Below are 20469 nucleotides of genomic sequence, written 5' to 3'. Positions count from 1 at the left end.
CCAGTCCCCACGATCTCTGACCTACCTAGCGAGCACTCCTCAGCTGCTTTGCCACCAGGCGGGCAGACAGCTGTCAATCAACTTGGTTTTTGGGCAGGAAACCTAGAGAAAAAATCAGAAAGTTGTCCTGCTGTTCAAAATGCAGAGAAAACTGTCTGGAAACCCATTTGCTTGCCTTGAGTAAATATTATGGACAATGTACAAAAGAATAATTTCAAAATCTGCAAAATATACTAAATATGCCAGTTTCCTTTTTACCTCAGGTTATAATTGATGGAAGTACCACAGGATCATATTTTTATCTAGGTCCAGGCAGAAATAATAACCATGCAGTTTTTTTGGATCCCACTTTCCAAAATTCTGTGACTGCCAGCTATACTGTCTGGTGCAAACTTCATCAGTTGATGGTTATTTGAACCAAGGAGGCAACATTTCAATAAACCTCAATGTACTGAATGGAAATAAATGCACTTTAAACAGTTTAGTTACATGCAACATTTATTTTCTATTGATTCACAACATACATGAGCATTTTTATCCATTACAATATGCTAATACACCAGATTCAGTAAATCAAAGCCCACATTTATAAAGTATAACTTGAAATGAAATGAAAATCGCTTATTGTCACAAGTAGGCTTCAAATGAAATTACTGTGAAAAGCCCCTAGTCGCCACATTCCAGCGCCTGTTCGGGGAGGCTGGTACGGGAACTGAACCGTGCTGCTGGCCTGCCTTGTTCTGCTTTACAAAGCCAGCGATTTAGCCCTGTGCTAAACCAGCCCCTACTTATTCCTCTTTGAGATTAAATAAAGACAGTTTCCATGACAATATTGATTTTCACATAGTGTTCAGCTAACTTGAAGGTTACTCACTCTTCCAACTTCTTCCATCGGGCAGGAGGTACAAAATGTCTGAGAACACGCACAAACAGATTCAAAAGCAGTTCCTTCCCCGCTGTTACCAGACTCCTAAACGACCCTCTTATGGACTGACCTGATTAATACTACACTCCTGTATGCTTCACCCGATGCCGGTGTCTAGGTATTTACATTGTGTACCTTGTATTGCCCCATTATGTCTTTTCATTTCTTTCCATGGTCTAAATGATCTGTTTGAGTTGCACGCAGAAAAATACTTTTCACTGTAACTCAGTACACGTGACAATAAACAAATCCAATCCAAGTTCAAGAAAGGAAATAACAATCTTAAAATGCCGAACTCTGAGACAAAGGTGTAAAGTAAAGTAAAGTCGCCATAGCCCCAGATGACCAGAGGCTGCTTTCCCCTTTGAGGGGGCGAGCTGACTGGTGGTGAATTAACCTGAGGGTCACCATATCTGAGGCGAGGGGCAAGGTTGAGAAGGTGGGCCTTCATGAATAATGTCAGCCGATATGGTACAAAGATGTAATGAAGAGTTAGTTAACATGTTAGTAATCAATAAAAACAATTTCCATTTGCACAGTGCTATTAATATCGGAAACCATCTCAAGGCATTTAATGGAACATTGTCATACGACACATGTGGCAATAATAGGACAGGTGATCAAAAGCTTGATCAAATAGACAGGATTTAAAAGGAAGAAACGGAGAGATGGGGAGGTGTAGGGAGGGAATTGCAGTTTGGGAACAGGCAGCTGAAGGCAGGTCTGTAAATTATAGAACGATGAAAATCCGTGTGCCAGAAACTAAAATTGAAGGCGTGCAGAAATCTCAAAAGGTTTCAGAACTCGGGAGAGATTTGAAAGCAAGGATAGGCATTCCAAAATTGTCGTGTTACTTGACCGGAAGCCAATATAGATCAGCAAGCATGGATGTGATGGATGAACTGCACTTGGCGGGAGTTCGAAAACGGGCATTGGAAGTTTGGTTGACCTTCAGTTAATGGAAGGTGAAAGATGGGATGTTGACAGAGGAACATTGGAATAGTCAAGTTTAAAGGTCACAAAGGCATTAATCAATCCTCAGCAGATGAACCAAACTCAGGTGATAACATGTGGGACAAATATATAAATTTCAGTCCAATTTTTGTACACCGTACATTTAATCCCCAAATCAAATTTTGATTAAGAATCTCCAGTTCTTAAAGATGAAGGGCGGGATTTTCCAGCCCACCCCACAGGGTATTTACCGGTGGTGAAGGTGGCCTACCATTGGCTGGCAGGGGAATGTTCCTGTTCCACTGGTGTCTACAAGTTTTTGCAATCCCCATAGTCTCCGCTGCCTGGAACATGCCATGGAGAGTCGGCATCGGCGGGACTGGAAAACCCTGCCAGTAGGAAGGGCTGGAAAATTTCAGCCAATGAAATTACTCTCTATAATATTTATTCAAATTTTGTATTTAGCCATTATTCTACCATTCATCAGGACTATATTGATCAGGTTATAGTAAGTGATATTTAGGAGCTAAGTTCTCCCGTGCTAGATAACATTAGTAATGTTTGAATTTGAATTACGTTTACCAAGAGCTAGAATTAGCACTACATAAAAGGCACGTGGCACTTTCTCTTTTCTTTAATTTGAAGCCTGCAGCATCCTATTTCAGAGCATTCATCAACAACTGCTTAAACTTTTCCATATCACATTTCAAAAACACAGTAACTTTATGCTTCAGTTTCAGTAAGTCGAGGGTATCCAGAACCATCATTCCTCTGGTCATTGTTCCATGCAGTTCCACGGTTACCCCATATTGTGCATCTTCAGTGACAACAGATTCATCAATCGCAGCAGCCATTGCATATGAATCACAGGACTGAAACCCATCTCCAAAAAGCAACTGATTACTGCCTTCATCACTTTTGGTATACTCAGTAGTAAGTGCAGTTATCTTCTTCATGAATTGAGCTTTCTCAGTATTCTGATCTATCCACTTCTTAAAAAAGTCCTACAATTAAAAAGAAAGTGATGTAGAAACATAAAATTTCAGGTACAAGAAGATCCACTAAATTCCTTTGTGCATTTCTAATAACCCTGAATCTCAACTGCCGACAACTAAACTGTAGTCTTCTTTCTGAAGCTCATTCAGGTTTTTGGTTCCACCACCTATCTCAGTGACCTGTTATACACAATGGGTCCGTATAATCAAACAAATATTCCTTCCACACTTCCTATTTTCTTTTGCTGTGCTTAGCTTGTTAATGCAGTCTGCCACCGGTTAAAACGTTCAAGTTTCAAATGCACAGCCATTTGTATGAGCGAGAAAGCGAAAATGATTATCTGTTTGCATCAACATTCATCTTTTATTCTGGGCAGAAACAGCTTGCCTTATTCATAGTGTGTTAAAACACACTGAATGCAAGAACAAACATAAGTATATAACATCACTTTAATGCTCCTGTTCTGTTCATCAGCTCTTCCAATCCCCTTTAAGTAGTATTGATTTACAGTTTGCATTGGTCATGGACTACTGTTTAAATGAGCTAATTGTATTTCATTGCATGCAGTCTTTAGTTTAGTCAATGGTGATCTACAAAATCTACAAAAGCCAACGCACATTTGAGCAAATCTGCTCAATGGAGACCATATGACCCTAATGTCCTTATATATGCAGGAAATTATCATTTTTTCATAATTTAAAACACTGCCATCATATCTCCTCTCAACCCTCTCAATCCTTTCAAGAAGGCAGACCATATTTTCTCACAAATCACCCCCTCAGGTTTTGGCAACATGCTAAAATGATTTACATCTTCAGCGATGACAAGAAGAGAAGACTTGACAGATTCAAATCCTATGGGCACTGTGACTTGGGTAACTAGAAATGCTTTAGTGAACACATGAAGAAACTTGATTTAGTTCTATTAATTTCTTTAGGAAACCAAGCATGATGACATTTGTGTAAATACCAATTCCTACTGGGATGGAATCGGTCATTTCTAAGCTGGTATTTTTTGAGACAGATTCTAATTGAAGAGAGAAATTGAAGAAGAAAACTGAACTTTTCCGTTTCTAAGGAAACTAAGACTAAAAATTGGATTGGGAATCAAAACCTCTTTGGAGACTGAAACTGGGTGAAACCATATGAAAGGACACAGAGCCACCCAAGCTCAGTTCAAGATTCCAGTGGTGCAGTACAGGTAGACGGAAGCTTGATCCAGGAGCCTGGAGTAGGCATATTACATAGTGACTGCAGTTGTTTCTCTTACTTAAAGATAACATTGGAGGGCATATGTCAACCAGACTATTGCATGCAGAGTTCAGGAATTTCTGCAGACAAGTGACAATTTTGCTGAAGACCATGCCTGTGGAACTCAGCTTGATTGTGCTCTGCTCTCAACTGGGGATAAGGCTAAAACCAAGAAGAAGAGGAGCTAAAATTCTTTGTGAGGAAGACAGGGGCTGGAATTTTCTGGCCATTGAGATTCTCTTTTCCTGCTGGCAACACGCCTTCGCCCATGGGTTTCCCGGCGGCGTGAGGTGGCTTCAATGGGAAATTCCATTGACAAGCAGTGGGAAGAGCGAATCCCGCTGCCAGTGAACTGCACGCCACCGAGAAACACATGGCTGGGGGACTGGAGAATCCCACCCAGAGTTTTGAAGGACTTTGTGACTAGGATTGATCACAGATAAGCTGAGTGGATTACGATTTGTAAGATCTCTTAGTTGTATCATCATATGTAATGTACAATCTATAATTTAGAATGGACCATACTTTGCCTGTTAATTCCTCCTCAACTTTTTTGATTTTTGACTTTAGAGTATAGCTGGTTGCTCAAGATTGTTTTGATGTTTTCTATGTTTGGCTCTAATACAGATTTAGAGTGTAGGTGGTTACCCAATATAGTATTTACTGTTTTCTTTGTTAGACTCTTGCATATTAAAAGTTATCTTGTTTTAAACTGTGGAAACGTGTGGCTTCATTCTTTTAGTAAATAACAGATTTTGGCTTTCTTCTTTTATTGAATAGAAATTACCAGGCATGACCAAGATCATCATATTATGTTCAGAAGCCCAACAACATTAACCACAATGTGCAAGCGAAAGAGCCATCCCGTATCACTCTCCCCAGTGCTTAGCTTCCTTTCTCTGCTGGGAGCTGGGAGCAGATGTTGTCCAAGCAGCGGCTACCATTTCCAATGGCAATACCTAAACTTGGCAGCTCTCTGACATGGGACCTCCTCACAAGTGGGGGTGGGGGGAAGGATAAATGGCTGACAGGCAGCCCACATCGGCAGGGACACATTCTCTGCCAACTCTTCAGGTGGTGTTGCAGGAAACCCCTGCCACCCATAACATTCTATTCCTAGTTTTGAGATTGCTATTGTGCAGTTTGAACAACTTACCCATGGTACTACATGGCGGAGCGTGTACTCCAGGGGAGCAATGTAAGTGGGACACGTGTAGTGGCTGAAAACAATGGAAGCTGCTTCTGGGTCTGTGACAAAGTTAAACTCACCAGAAACTCTCACATTCCCCCTACCTGAAAAAGAAAGCAGACAGAGTAAATTTTGAGGGCACAAAATTGACATCAGGCAACATTGATTAGCCATCTTGTTCAGGACAACCCCCCCGCCCCCCCCCCCCCCCCCCCCCCCCCTCTGGACAGGGAAGGCAGAGGACAGTCTTCCCACGAGGAGGCCAATTGAGGCCCTTGCATAATCACTGAAGGGCTATTTAATCAAATTATTAATTTAATATTAATTACATTTACTTAACCAAATAGCCTACTCCTGCTCCCATTTTCGAAGTTTCTAATTTCTATGTTTTTTAGGGGCCTCTTCCTGCTGCTTCTAGAATTTTACCAACAACTAGTGGGAATGTGCCAGGTGAGTCAACCCCCTTTAGGTTTTCCTGTGGCCTACTTGGCAGAGCGGGTGAGCATCATACTTGGGTAGTGATTGAGTACCTACATCAGGTAGAGGGTCTTCCACGGGATGACTTTCCATTGCCCTCTTTATTGGTCACCTCACCCATTTTGCCAGCACTTACCTCCTTCTTACCCTATCCTGCCCATACTTACCTCTCTCCGGGGATCCATCATTGATCCCTGATAATGGCCTATACAGTACCAACAGTGGTCAACACTCCCAGTGGCACTGCCAGCACTGGAGATCTGCTGGCCCCTGATTGGTCAGCAGCTCTTGGGGTGTGGGGCTTTCCATCTTGCAGTGGGCTTAATTCAACAGGAGGCCCAATGCTACCCAGGTAAGTGCCCGATGGTTACAAAATGCTGTCAGGCCTCCCAAACATGAGTCACACAGTGCCCCCCAAGGATTTTCCAGCCAATAGATGGGCACCCTGCTATTCCATCTGTTTGTTTCTCTTTCCACAGATGCTGCCAGATGTGTTAAGTATTGGTAGCATTTTCAGGTTTTAATTCAAATTTCCAGCATTGGAAGTTTAGTTAGCATTTGTAAAGCAGGCATACCTTCCGTGTTTCCACCCATGATATACAAACTTTTCAACTTTGAAGGAAAAGTGGGGTCCATTTTAACAGCTAAAGCCACATTTGTCAGGGGTCCAATAGCAACAAGACAGACCTACAAAATGATGGAAAGTATGTTAGCCTAGTAGTGGTGAAGCATTCTGTTTGTTGTACATTGTAACAGGGTAAATAATTTGTTTAACATTAAGAGTAAAGCCACTACATTGTTTGTTAATACTTTCAAGCTACTGCATTATGAATGAGATCTACAAAACTTCAACGAGGATTGCTAAAAAAGAACATGTTGTCAAAGCTTTTGTTCTTGCACTCAGCAGGACAATTCACACGAATATCAAATTGTAATCGGAACAACAATTTATACTGCAAGAGAAGAGAATCCTGTTAGATGGGCAAGATGCCTCTGGTTGGTAGAGGCATTTCCATGGAGAATGCACCAATTAACTGATGGAGTATTTAACTCCATCCAACCTACTTAAGAAGTTGAAAGAATTATTATTGGAGACAATCCAAATTCCTATATAGTAGCCTCCTTATTTACCTTAATTATCTGCAGAACATTGAGAATTGCCAACTCAAATTATAGTTGAGATATTCAAATATTTTTCCTCATTCAGCAAGTTTTGACTTGCTTGTGATAAAACTAAATTCATGGGCCAGAATTCTCTGTAACTTACCCACGGCATTTTCTTTTCCTAAAGAAATTAGCATGTAACTGAATTATGCTGGTTTTATACCAAAGTATTACTATGTGCAAATGTCCATGGTCTTTTGCACCTCTCCCAAGATAACCCTGCTAAATCTCTCTTTTACATAGCCCTGCTCCAATATAAAAGACTAGCTCACTCAAGTTTCCTGAGTTTAAGCCCAAAATTAATTATCAATTGGGCCATCAAGTTTTTCTTTCCTAAATGCTGCACATCTCACATCTACAGCAGGCCCTCAAGGAACTGGAGTAGTATCACGAGCAGTGTCTTTGCAAGATCCTCAAAATCTAATGACAAGAAAGCCATCATCTCCAAAACCAATCTACCTAGCATCAAGGCACTAAGCAATCAAAGCCTCTGGCCAGGACATGTTATTTGGATGCCCGACACCAGACTCCCAAAGCAACTGTACTACCTGGAACTCAGACATGGCAGGAGACTCCCAAGAGGACAGCAGAAACATATTAGGGATGAGGGATGTTCTGAAAGTATTCCTGAAGTGGTCAACTGATGGGCTTGGTACAGGGTGGAATTAAGGGGACAGAAGTTAAGTGGGCAAGATGACGGAAGGTAGAGGGTATTGGAAGCGTAAGCCTCCGGTAAGGCTGGTACCGTGGAACGTCTGGGGACTGAATGGGCGAGTTAAAAGGTCGCAGGTGTTCGCACACCTCAGGAGCTTGAAAGCGGAGATGGTCTTTCTGCAGGTGACGCACCTCCGCGTGAAGGACCAGGTTAGGTTAAGGTGGGGATGGGTGGAGCAGGTTTTCCACTCAAGGTTTGTTTCGAAATTGAGGGGAGTGGTGATTTTAATGAGCAGAAAAATGGGATTTGTGAGTGCGAAGGAGGTGAGGGATCCAGGTGGGAGATATGTGATTGTGAGTGGGGTATTGGAAAGGTCGCCGGTGGTGTTAGTAAACGTGTATGCCCCAAATTGGGATGATGTGGGTTTTATGAGGGAGTTGCTGGCAGCGATCCCAGATTTGGCCATGCACTAGTTGATCATGGGAGGAAATTTTAATTGTGTCCTCGAGCCGAGAGTGGATAGGTCGAGCCCCAGGTCTATGGGCAGGGTACGAATGGCAAGGAGCTGGGGGGGTTATGGAAAGGATGGGTATAGTGGATTCATGGCGCTTTCAGAACCCAAGGGGAAGGGAATATTCCTTCTTTTCACACATCTATAAGGTGTAATTTCCCTGGGTGAAGGAAGCAAAGAGGCAGGTGTTGGAGGAGCCCCTGGGGCTGAGGGAGGTGCTGGATAGTATCAGGGGTACGAAGTCGGGGAACGCCCCAGGGACGGATGGGTACTCGGCGGAATTTTATAAGGAATTTGCGATGGATCTGGCACCACATCTGTTGGGGGCGATAAATGAAGCACTGGAGAAGGGGGAGCTGGCGTAGATGATGACGCAGTCAGTAATTTCGCTAATCACAGAAAAGGGGAAGGACCCGGTGGAATGTGGGTCGTATAGGCGCATATCACTACTGAACACTGTAGCCATCTAAGGTGGCCACCTGCAAAGGACCATGGGAATTATGACCAACCCAGGACTCAGACAGATACACAGCCTATGTGTATCCAAAACACAGGTAACCAGACCTGACCAAAAGCCCCGCTCATTTGCATTTTAATGGCCATTTTCCCAGGACAATAGGGCTCTAATCAAGCAACCGGTACAGCCACAGACTGATCGGCGCCACTCCCCTTACTCAGAAAGCACAACTGCCAAGGTCAATGACCCTAAGGACCCGCCCAGCTATCAAGGCACCTGCTCCTTTATTGGCCAAAATCGAAGAGAGTGATCAGAGCCCTGTCGAACTATTGGGTCCAAGGTTAAGGACCGCCCCAAAGAGCGCGAAATCCCAGAGGGATAAAAGAGAGCATAGCCATGTGTTCTGTCTCTTTTGGATCTGGCCTGTGCCAGTCCAATTGCAGCAGGAACAGCCAGCTAGGTTCAAGACCAACGATCGCTACCTGACAGATGAGCCCAGCAGAGACAGAGCCACTTTCTTCGAACCAGCCAAGTGAAATCCAGATAAAGGCCTTATCCGTTTGTACAGTGCTGGTCGCCCTGAAGTTAAGTATAGGTTATTGTAGCTGATCGGTGTAGTTTAACTCGTAGTAGATATTGTGTTTGCATGTTGAGATAACTCTTGTGTATATAAATAAACCATCTTTTGAACTAACTAACTGGTTGCGTGGTCATTTGATCGATATAAGGGAAGGCTTGTGGTTCGCGAAGATAAATAGAAATACCCACAGTATTGGGTCTCCGGTGGGAAAAACACCAATAGTATTGGCGACGTTGTTGGGACCGAAACAGAGCAACAACACGGATGTAAAAGTATTGGCAAAGTTGTTGGTGGAGAAGATGGAGGATTGTGTCCCGGGGGTGGTTGCAGAAGATCAAACAGAGTTTGTGAAGGGCAGGCAGCTCGTGAGTAATATAAGACGGCTGTTGAATGTAGTGATGAATCCGTCGGGGGCTCTGGTACCGGAGGTGGTGGTGTCCATGGACGAGGAGAAGGCATTTGATTGGGTGGAGTGGCGGTACTTGTTTGAAGTTTTGGGAAGGTTTGGGTTTGGTCCGCGATTTGTGTCATGGGTGCGGTTACTTGATGTGGCGCGAAGAACAAATGTGAGAACGAATAATATGAGTTTGCGAAGCTTTGGCTTACACTGGGGGGATGCCATTTACGGTAGCGAGGGATAGGTTTAGGTACTTGGGGATTCAGGTAGCGAGGGAATGGACGGGGCTTCATAAGTGGAACTTAACAAAACTGGTGGAGGAGGCCAGGGAGGATCTTAAGAGGTGGGATACACTGCACTTGACATTGGCAAGGAGGGTCCAAGTGGTGAAAATAAATATTCTGCCTAGGTTCTTGGTTATTTTCAGGCTCTCCTGATCTTTATACAAGAAGCCTTTTTTCGGAAATTGGACATGATCATTTTGGACTTGGGTATGGGTGGGGAAAGTGCCAAGGGTGGGGAGGACCCTGCTACAGAGGCAGCAGGGGGTGTTGGCGTTGCCGAACCTGCTTCATTATTGTTGGCCGACGAATGTGGACAAGGTGCAGCGGTGGTGGGAAGGGGAAGGGGTAGAGTCGGTTCGGATGGAGGAGGAATCTTGTAAGGGGTTTGGTTTGAGAGCTATAATAACGGCAGCGTTGCCAATAGCTCCGAGTAGGTATTCAGGGAGCCCGGTGGTGTAGTCCACGGTGAAGATATGGAATCTGTTGAGGAGGCATTTTAGGGTAGAAGGGATGTCAGTGTTAACGCCGCTGTGCAAGAATCTTGGGTTTAAGCTGGGGGGATAGACAGTGTATACAGGAGGTGGAAGGAAGTGAGGCTGGTCAAGGTGAGGGATCTGTATTTGGAGGAAGGGTTCACCAGTCTGGAGAGCTGCTGAGGAGCAGTGAGTTCAGGTATCTATGGGTTAGGTTAGGGACTTTGCGCGAAAGGTCTGGAGGCGGTTTCCTAGGTTGCCGGGATACACCCTGCTGGAGTGACTGCTGCTTCTGGATGTGGAAGGGGAGGGACGAATTGGGGATATATACAAGTGGCTGGGGGAGCAGGGAGGCGAGCGGGTGGTGAAGATCAAGGAGAAATGGGAAGCGGAGTTGGAAGGGGAGATCAATTGGGGAGTATGGAGTGAGGCACTGCAAAGAGTAAACGGGACCTCCTCTTGTGCAAGGATGAGCCTGATACAGTTTAAGGTGGTGCACAGGGTGCATATGACTCGGGCGAGAATGAGTGGGTTCTTTCAGGGGGTAGCAGATGAGTGTGAGAGGTGTGGGCGGGGGCCAGTGAATCGCGCGCACGTGTTTTGGTATTGCGAAAAATTGGTAAGATTCTGGGCGGGAGACTTTGCGGTCTTGGCCAGGACAGTGGAGGAGGGAGTGGACCCGGACCCTTTTATGGCGATATTCGGGGTATCAGAGAAGCTGGAGCTCATGGAGAGGAGGAATGCTGATGTCTAGGCCTTCGCCTCTCTGATTGCACGGCGACAAATCTTACTAGAGTGGCGGTCGTCATCGCCACCGGGGGTAGCAGCTTGGTTGGGTGACCTTTACAACTTCCTGCGCTTAGAGAAGATAAAGGATGAGTTAAGGGGCTCTGCAGGGGGCTTTGAGAAAAGGTGGGGGATGTTTGTGACCGTGTTTGAGGAGCTGTTCGTCGCAGGGGTGGGGTGGGTGAAAAAGGGAAAAGATTTGTACAGACTGTATAGTTGATTGCTCGGAAGTATGTTTCCTGGGATGTTGATTTGCTATAACCTGTTTTGACACATGTTTGTAATTAAATACATTGAAGAGGTCAAACATCCCTGCCGAATTATGCAGTTTCAGAACCCATCAAACTGGAGTGGAAGCAAATCATCTTCGATCCTGAGGAAGAGGTCACCTCACCTGACCAACATGCTGATTGACTATTCTGATCATGGCAGTAACTGCATGCTCAGCTTGCATGTGTTCCAGCCCTGGAGCATTGGGGTCTGGAACATTACCCAGTCCATCCTTTCCATGGTAAGAAGCGTCATGCAGGCGTTCTCCAAGGAGAGAGATACCTGCACCTCGGTAGACTGGGATCTGTGCAAACATGGGAAAATCGTTTTCAGAAATACTGAGCATAAGTCATCTGTTGTTCAGCATGAGCAATGTAAATGTACGAGAGATCGCAAAAACACATTATCTAGCCATCCCCTGAAAGGTTTAGTTGGTACCTGGACAGCCCAGTGCACAGGTGATATGTTAAAAATAAGATGGTTTCCAACAGTTCTGTATTGTTGGCTTTGTTTGTTTGTTTTAAAAAAATCCAGACACTGAGCTACACATAGGAGTTGTTTTTGTGAGGGCCACGAAGAATCCAGCACGAGTTTTAAGGATACAAAGTAATAACATTTATTTACAATAACATATATATATATAACAGCAGCAGCAGCAACTTCCCTTGCTGCACACTCCTTCCTGCTGGTTCCAAACTGGCCAGCTTTATTTATACTTGGAGTTTACTAATGGTTTCTCCGCCCCCCTCATTGGGGAAGCTCATACTCCCACAGGATTGTGGGATTGTCATTAGTCCCCAGCCAATGGTAAGCAGGCAGGTTATAACATCCCTCCCCACCCAAAGTCCAAGGAATCCACCGAAGACCCTGGTGAACGAGGGCGTCGGACTCGTTTTGCCGCAGGCTGGACACCATTTGCACGCGGCGCTGGATTAGGCGGCGTGTAACGAGACGGAGACCGGCGCTTCCGTGATGAACGGCGTAACGGTTGTACATCCACAGCCCGTGGACCCGAGGGTTCCCCCTCTGATGCATCCTGTGTCTCCATCTCGGAGTCAGAGACTGCTGCCTCTGTCATCTCGGTGTCTCTATCTCCACGCGGTTCTGTAACGACCTGCGCAGGCTTTGAGTGAGACACCAGAGGAAGATTGTGAGGACTACCTTCCCTTGTCTCTGGTCTCTGCGGCTGTAGAAATGAGCTCCGGGGGCGGGGAATCTTTGGAGGGGATAGTCTTCTGGACCGAACGTGGTCTACATGTTTGCGTTGGAGACGACCCTGGGCTTGCACCTGGTAAGATATAGCGCCTGTTTGGCCAAAGATTACACCAGGAACCCACTGGGCACCACCAGCAAAATTCCGAACGAACACTGGGTCACCGGACGCAAACTGCCGAATCGGCAGAGAAAATCCATGTCCCTGCCGTTCTTGTGTGCGGCGTACTTTTGCGCCAATGTCCGGGAAAACCATACTAAGGCGGGTGCGAAATCTCCGGCCCATTAGGAGTTCTGCGGGAGCTACCCCAGTCACTGCATGGGGGGTGGTCCTATACGTAAACAAAAAGCGAGCCAGTCTTGTGTCCATTGATCCGGAAGACTGCTTCTTTAGGTCTCTTTTGAATGTCTGCACTGCGCGCTACGCCAACACATTTGAAGCCGGGTGGTAAGGGGCAGTGCGGATATGGCGGATGCTGTTCATCTTCATGAACCTCGCAAACTCCTCACTCATGAATGGAGTGCCGTTATCCGTGACCAGCCATGCGTACTAAAGGACAAACGCATCTTTTCAATTGTTGCGCAGGACGTCGTCCCCTGCATCTTATGCACCTCTAGCCATTTAGACTGGGCGTCGATTAATAGAAGGAACATGGATCCTTGAAAAGGGCCTGCGAAATCTGCATGCAAGCACGCCCAAGGCCGCCCTGGCCATTCCCAGTGATGTAGGGGCACGGCCGACGGAAGCTTCTGATGCTCCTGGCAAATGGAGCAGTTTTGGGCCACCTTCTCAATGTCGGTGTCGAGGCCTGGCCACCAGACATAACTCCGGGCCATTTTGGTCACGCCCGGATGCCCATTGTGCAAGTCTGATAATATCAGCTCCTGGCCTTTTTCCGGGACAATCACACGCGTCCCCCACAAGAGGATGCCGTCTTCCACGCTGAATTCTGACAGCTTGGAGGAAAATGCCCGCAACTCGCCTGGGAGATGTCTATGCTGCCCACCATACAGGACTATGTGCCGAATCTTTGACAGGACTGGCTCCGTCTGGGTCCACTCACGGATCTGTGATGCCGTGACAGGCAAGGGGCGCGATTCTTCACCCCCACGCCGGTTGGGAGAATCGCCTGGGCCGCCAAAATTTCCGGGGACGCCGGTCCGATGCCCTCCCGCGATTCTCCCAAGCAGCGGGAATGGCCCGGTCGAGTTTCGCGGGCCGCAGGCCGGAGAATCGCCGGAGACACCCAAAATGACGATTCTCCAGCACCCCCGCTATTCTGAGGCCCGGATGGGCTGAGCGGCCAGGCCAAAACGGCGGGTTCCCCCTGGCGCCGTCCACACCTGGTCGCTGCAGTCGTGGGCGGTGCGTGAACGCTGGGGGGTCGGCCTGTGGGGGGGCAAGGGGCGATCCTGCACCGGTGGCTTCACCTGCAATGTGGGGTGGCCCGCGATCGGTGCCCACTGATCGTCAGGCCGTCCTCTCTGAAGGAGGACCTCCTTCCTTCCGCGGCCCCGCAAGATCCGTCCCCCATCTTCTTGCGGGGCGGATTTGGACAGGACGGCAACCACGCATGCGCCCGGTCGTGGGGGTCGACATGGGGCCGGTCGATAAAGGCGATCAGCTCAGTGCGTCGGCATTTGCTATCTGCGTTCCTGGTTTGTGCTCCAGAGAATACTTGTATGCAGCAAGCAACAAAGCCTAGCGCTGGATCCGTGCGGAAGCAATGGGCGGTATTGGCTTATCCTCTCTGAAAACTCCCAGCAGAGGCTTATGATCAGTCACGATAGTGAAATGGCGGCCATCCACGTACTGGTGGAAGCGTTTCACTGCAAAAACCACTGCCAGGCCCTCCTTCTCGATCTGCGCGTACTTTTTCTCCGCTGCGGAAGGCGAAAGCTATCGGTCGCTCGGCCCCGTTCTCCATCTTGTGGGACAGGACGGCCCCAATACCATACGGGGATGCATCACATGTGACGAGCAAAGGCTTTCCAGCATCATAGTGGGTTAGTAACCCAGACGACGACAATTGTTGCTTTACCCGCCGGAAAGCGGTTTCTTGCGGCTGACCCCAAACCCAGGTGTGATTTTTCTTTAGCAGAAGATGCAACGGGGCCAGCGTAGTTGCCAGATTGGGGAGGAACTTCCCGTAATAGTTTACGAGACCGAGTAAAGAACGAAGATGCGAAGTGTCAGTCGGGGCGGGGGCCTGAATCGCACGCACCTTCTCTGCAACGGGGTGCAAACTTTCGCGGTCCACCCGATAACCTAGGTAGATTACTTCCTTTGCCTGAAATACGCACAAAAAAACGGACTCCAGCCTCCGAAAAGCGTCTAAGAACAGCCTCCAGATTTTCCAAATGTTCCTGCTCCGACGTCCCTGTAATCAAAACGTCATCTAAGTAGACAGCGACACGTGGTAAACCTCTCAAAATGCCCTCCATAACACGTTGAAAAATAGCACAGGCAGAGGATACTCCAAAGGGCAATCATGTATATTCATACAGGCCCCGGTGTGTATTAATCGTTACATATGGTCGGGAGGCAAGGTCCAGCTCCAACTGTAGGTAGGCGTGACTCATGTCTAATTTTGTGAAGGAGAGTCCGCCTGCAAGCGAACTGTGGCATCTGGCTTCATTACAGGTACAATTGGTGCTGCCCAGTCAGCAAAACGGACGGGCCTGATAATACCCAAACTCTCCAAACGAGTGAGCTACCCTTCTACCTTCTCGAGCAAGGCGTAAGGCACCGGGCGCGCCCGGAAATCGCGCGGCATGGCTCCTGGTTCGACTTGGATACGGGCTGCGGCCCCTTTTATTTTCCCCAAACCAGGCTGGAATACATCTGGGTATCGCCCTAGCACCTCAGTCAACCCTTCAGAAACTGTTTGGAGGATGTGCTGCCATTGCAACCGCAAATGGCGCAACCAGTCCCGACCCAACTGGCTGGGCCCATGGCCGCGCACCACGATAAGTGGGAAACGCCCCTCCTGGCGTCCATAAACAACAGGGGTCATTGTAGTTCCTGCAATGTCCAGTGGTTCCCCTGTGTAGGTTGCCAACCTGGCCTGTGAGTCGGTTAATGTAAGGGTCTGTATACCCTGCTTGATGCGGTCGAATGTCCTCTGGGCGATCACGGAGACCGCTGCGCCAGTGTCCAACTCCATCTCAAGCGGGTGACCATTGACCCATACTGTCACCTTAATGGGGGTCACACGGGGAGCTGCCACACAATGCAGCTGCAGGTAGTTGTCCTCCCTCTCCACGTCCTCAGGAATAGTCGCCGCAGGTTCATCCACATAGAAGGTACAGCCCCTGGGCTGGTCCCAGTTTCGGTCGGAACGACGGCGCCTCTGGCGCCTCCAGGACTGGCGTCCGCGACGGGGTCGGCGCCTACAAGTCTGACACGGACATGGCTCCTCATCCATTGGTTCTGGAGAAGGCTCCCTTCGGGGAGGAATGTCCGACGACCACTGGCGTCGGTCCGGACGTCGCCTTGCCTAAGGTACCGCAGGAGTGCGGGGGGATGTTTTCAGACGGAAGGGGTTGCACCCCAAGGCATGCACTTCCATTCCCTGTAGCTCCTGCATTCCTCATTCTGCGCTCTCTCGGGACAATACTATTTGAATGGCCTGTTGAAAAGTCAATGTTGGCTCAGCTAACAACTTTCTCTGGGTGGCCGCATTGTTAATACCACAAACCAAACGGTCGCGTAACATTTCTGACAAGGTCTCACCATAGTCACAGTACTCCGCAACCCTGCGTAGTCTGGATAGAAAATTGGCAAGGGATTCTCCAGGGGTCCTCTCAGCGATATTAAACCAGTAATGCTGGACTATCGTGAACGGGGTTGCATTAAAATGTTGCCCCACTATATTCACACGTTCATCAAACGTTTTGGTGTCCGGCGCAGCTGGGTACGTAAGGCTCCTAATCACCCCAAACGTATGCGGGCCGCAGGCGGTGAGCAATATGACCACCTGGCGCTCGTTTTCGGTGATATTGTTTGCCCGGAAATAGTAACGCATCCGTTGTGCGTACTGGTTCCAGCTTTCCAGCGCAGCATCAAAAACATCCAAACGTCCGTACAGAGGCATGGTGTAATAGAAAACAACTTCCAACCTGTATCCAACAAAAATCCAGGGAGGTGGCTTCAGCAGTGTCGACAGCTATTCACTTTAACCCTCGTCGCCAGTTTTGTGAAGGCCACGAAGAATCCAGCACGAGTTTTAAGGATACAAAGTAATAACATTTATTTACAGTAACATATATATATATAATAACAGCAGCAGCAGCAGCAACTTCCCTTGCTGCACACTCCTTCCTGCTGGTTCCAAACAGCTTTATTTATACTTGGAGTTTACTAATGGTTTCTCCGCCCCCCTCATTGGGGAAGCGCATACTCCCAGAGGATTGTGGGATTGTCATTAGTCCCCAGCCAATGGTAAGCAGGCAGGTTATAACAGCTGTGCATTCAAGTGAAGAAATCAGAGTTTTCAAATACCTGAACATTATTCAGCAACAGCCTACTAGAAGCAAATATGGTGTGAGAAAAAAAACTTTTTCACACAAGTGGTTGAGGCTGCACTGCCTGGAAGTGTGGTGGAGGCAGGGTCAAGAGGGTGTTAGATGATTACTTCAATAGGAAGAATGTGCATGGGCACAGGGAAAGGGAAGGGGAACGGCACGCCGTGAGGCTCATTTGGGGATACAATGGAGATACGATCAGCAAAATGGCCTTTTTCTATGCTTTAACATTTCTGTATGAAGGACAAGATTGAAGCAGCAACGATTGCAGTCAGTCACGATTCCACCCAGAAGAAATGTTACTTATCAACGTGCAAATCAGTCAGTCAATAATAATAATGTTAGATGTTTGAGGATTTGGAGGGCTATTTCTATGGGTAAAATCCCTTTCCTGCATTATTCTGTCTTCAGGATTGGAGGGAAAAAAACTGGGAAGAGAATAAATGTGGGGAAACAATTTCCTAAACGGGAATGAAGAAATTCTGCTGCGCCAGTAATGTTGTTGTAAGAAAGATGTAACACCTTTTAAAGGGCTTATATAGGGCGAGATTCTCCGACCCCCCGCCGGGTCGGAGAATCGCCGGGGGCTGGCGTGAATCCCGCCCCCGCCGGTTGCCGAATTCTCCGGCACCGGATATTCGGCGGGGTGCGGTTCCCGGCGATTCCCCCCGGCGATTCTCCGGCCCGGATGGGCCGAAGTCCCACTGCTGGAATGCCTGTCCTGCCGGCGTGGATTAAACCACCTCTCTTACCGGCGGCGTGGGCGGGCTCCGGGGTCCTGTGGGGGGCGTGGGGCGATCTGGCCCCGGGGGCTGCCCCCACGGTGGCCTGGCCCGCGATCGGGGCCCACCGATCCGCGGGCGAGCCTGTGCCGTGGGGGCACTCATTTCCTTCCGCCTTCGCCATGGTCTCCACCATGGCGGAGGCGGAAGAGACCCACTCTACTGCGCATGCGCGGGGATGCCGTGAGCGGCCGCTGACACTCCCGCGAATGCGCCGCCCAGCAAAGTCAGTTTCGCGCCAGCTGGCGGGGCACCAAAGGCCTTTCCCACCAGCTGGCACGGCGGAAATCAGTCCGGCGCGGGCCTAGCCCCTCAAGGTTAGGGCTCGGCCGCTCAAGATACGGAGGATTCCGCACCTTTGGGGCGGCGCGATGCCGGACTGATTCACGCCGTTTTTGGCGCTGGTCGGCGGACATCGCGCCGATTGCGGAGAATCCCGCCCATGATGTCTAAAATTATACAGACAAATTCAGAGATACTCATGGATGTCTAAATATGCCTAATAATAATGATATCCATTTTCAATGAGCACAACACAGATGCTATACATAATCTACAACAAAAGTAAAAAGGACCATCCTCTGACAAATACTGACAGCATTATTGCAATAAACCGATGCAACTAACAATATGTTTAATGTAACCAGAAACAAGTGAAAGCATTTTGACAAAATAAGTGATTTTTGAAGCTTCAGGTATGTTTTATTCTTCTATGAACTGAATAAAAAGTGCAAAGTTTCCCACTCACAGACACAGTATACTGACAGTCCAAAGATGTGCAGGTTAGGTGGATTGCCCATGATAAATTGTCCTTAGTGTCCAAAATTGCCCTGAGTGTTGGGTGGGGTTACTGGGTTATGGGGAAAGGGTGGAGGTGTTGACCTTGGGTAGGGTGCTCTTTCCAAGAGCTGGTGCAGAGTCGATGGGCCGAATGAAATGAAATGAAAATCGCTTATTGTCACAAGTAGGCTTCAAATGGAGTTACTGTGAAAAGCCCTTAGTCGCCACATTCCACCGCCTGTTCGGGGAGGCTGGTATGGGAATTGAACCGTGTTGCTGGCCTGCCTTGGTCTGCTTTAAAAGCCAGCTCTTTAGCCCAGTGCTAAACCAGCCCCCAAAATGGCCTCCTTCTGCACTGTAAATTCTATGATAATCTGTGATAATCTATGATAATCTATGACTTGTACCTGTGCTCTTGCTCTTCAACACCTACCTCCATCCTATTGCAAAGCTGTAGCACCCGAAGTACATTTTTGCACACATTTTCAAGTGGTGTGTTTCCATGAGTACATGTTATACCCAGAACCTGCACATTAGGAGCAGCAAAAGCCATCATCATCGCTTGGGCATCATCCACCCCACAGTCAACATCTAAAAGCAGCAACTTCTTTGCCATCTTAGAATCTAAAGTAGAGGGATTTTAAAAAACAAGGCACTATTAAATGTAAAGTTGAACATTACTTGGCGATTTCAGGGATAAATGTGGACTTTTTAAGCTGGTTGATAATTCAACCAAAGACTAATAGCTGATGGGACTGAATTTATTGATCCTCCCTCCCCTGAACCGCCAACACAAAACCCCTGTCCTCGCTTGCAAATCCTTCTATGGTCTCACCTCTGTTTACCTCCAAACCCTCATCCTTTTGTCCCCCAACACTCGCCTACAGTGCAAACCAACAGCTTCATGGATTATCATAGAATTTACAGTGCAGAAGGAGGCCATTCGGCCCATCGAGTCTGCACTGGCTCTTGGAAAGAGCACCCTACCCAAGGTCAACACCTCCACCCTATCCCCATAACCCAGTAACCCCACCCAACACTAGGGACAATTTTGGACACTAAGGGCAATTTATCATGGCCAATTCACCTAACCTGTGTGGTAGTATGTATTGGGGGTCATGTGGGACTGGAAGCCCGAATGTCATTGGCTGACAGATCCCGGGTCCTGGTTGGCCGTTGACCTCAAGCTCCGCCCTGAAGGCGGAGTATAAGACGCCGGTGTCTTCCCCCGCAGGCCAGTTTACTATCGAGCTGCTGGGGAACAGACACGCTTAATAAAGCCTCATCGACTTCACTATATTCGTCTCATGGAGTCTTTGTGCGCTACAATTTATTAAGCGTGTCTAAAAAGGACAATGGAGCTCAGGATCATTCCAGAATGCCTGAGGATCAGCCCCCACGCAGTGAATGCGGCAGCAGCCTTCAAGCACTGGCAGACTTGCTTCGAGGCCTACATCAGAACGACCACCGGCCGAGTCTCAGACGAACAAAAACTGCAGGTCCTGCACTCGAGGGTGAGCACGGAGATTTTCACCCTCATTGAAGACACCGACGATTTCCAGACGGCGTTCGCAGCACTCAGAAGTCTCTACGTTCGCCCAGTTAACCAAATCTACGCTCGCTACCAGCTCGCGACGAGACGGCAAGCTCCCGGAGAATCGATGGACGAGTTCTACGCCGCGCTGCTGATTTTGGGACGAGCCTGCAGCTGCCCGTCGGTGAATGCAAACGAACACACGGACATGTTAATGCGCGACGCTTTTGTGGCAGGTATGCAATCCTCCCAAATCCGCCAAAGAC

At 47.9% G+C, this 20469-nt stretch overlaps 1 protein-coding gene across 1 annotated transcript; it reads right to left on the bottom strand.

Annotated features, from left to right (window-relative positions):
• Positions 1-1299: 1299 nt before the first annotated feature.
• Positions 1300-19285, bottom strand: LOC140391462 (nucleoside hydrolase-like). The gene is made up of 5 exons (XM_072475972.1): positions 19103-19285; positions 11493-11672; positions 6367-6478; positions 5282-5418; positions 1300-2883 (listed from the first exon to the last, which is right to left on the bottom strand). The coding sequence occupies exons 1-5, from the start codon at positions 19283-19285 to the stop codon at positions 2536-2538; spliced, it is 960 nt and encodes a 319-aa protein (XP_072332073.1). The 3' UTR covers positions 1300-2535.
• Between the last annotated feature and the right edge of the window lie 1184 nt (positions 19286-20469).

The sequence above is a fragment of the Scyliorhinus torazame genome, chromosome 15, assembly GCF_047496885.1.
Source record: "Scyliorhinus torazame isolate Kashiwa2021f chromosome 15, sScyTor2.1, whole genome shotgun sequence".
Classification (NCBI taxonomy): Eukaryota; Metazoa; Chordata; class Chondrichthyes; order Carcharhiniformes; family Scyliorhinidae; genus Scyliorhinus; species Scyliorhinus torazame.
The sequence above is the reverse complement of the archived record's forward strand: the minus strand, read 5'-3'. Positions and strand labels throughout refer to the sequence as shown.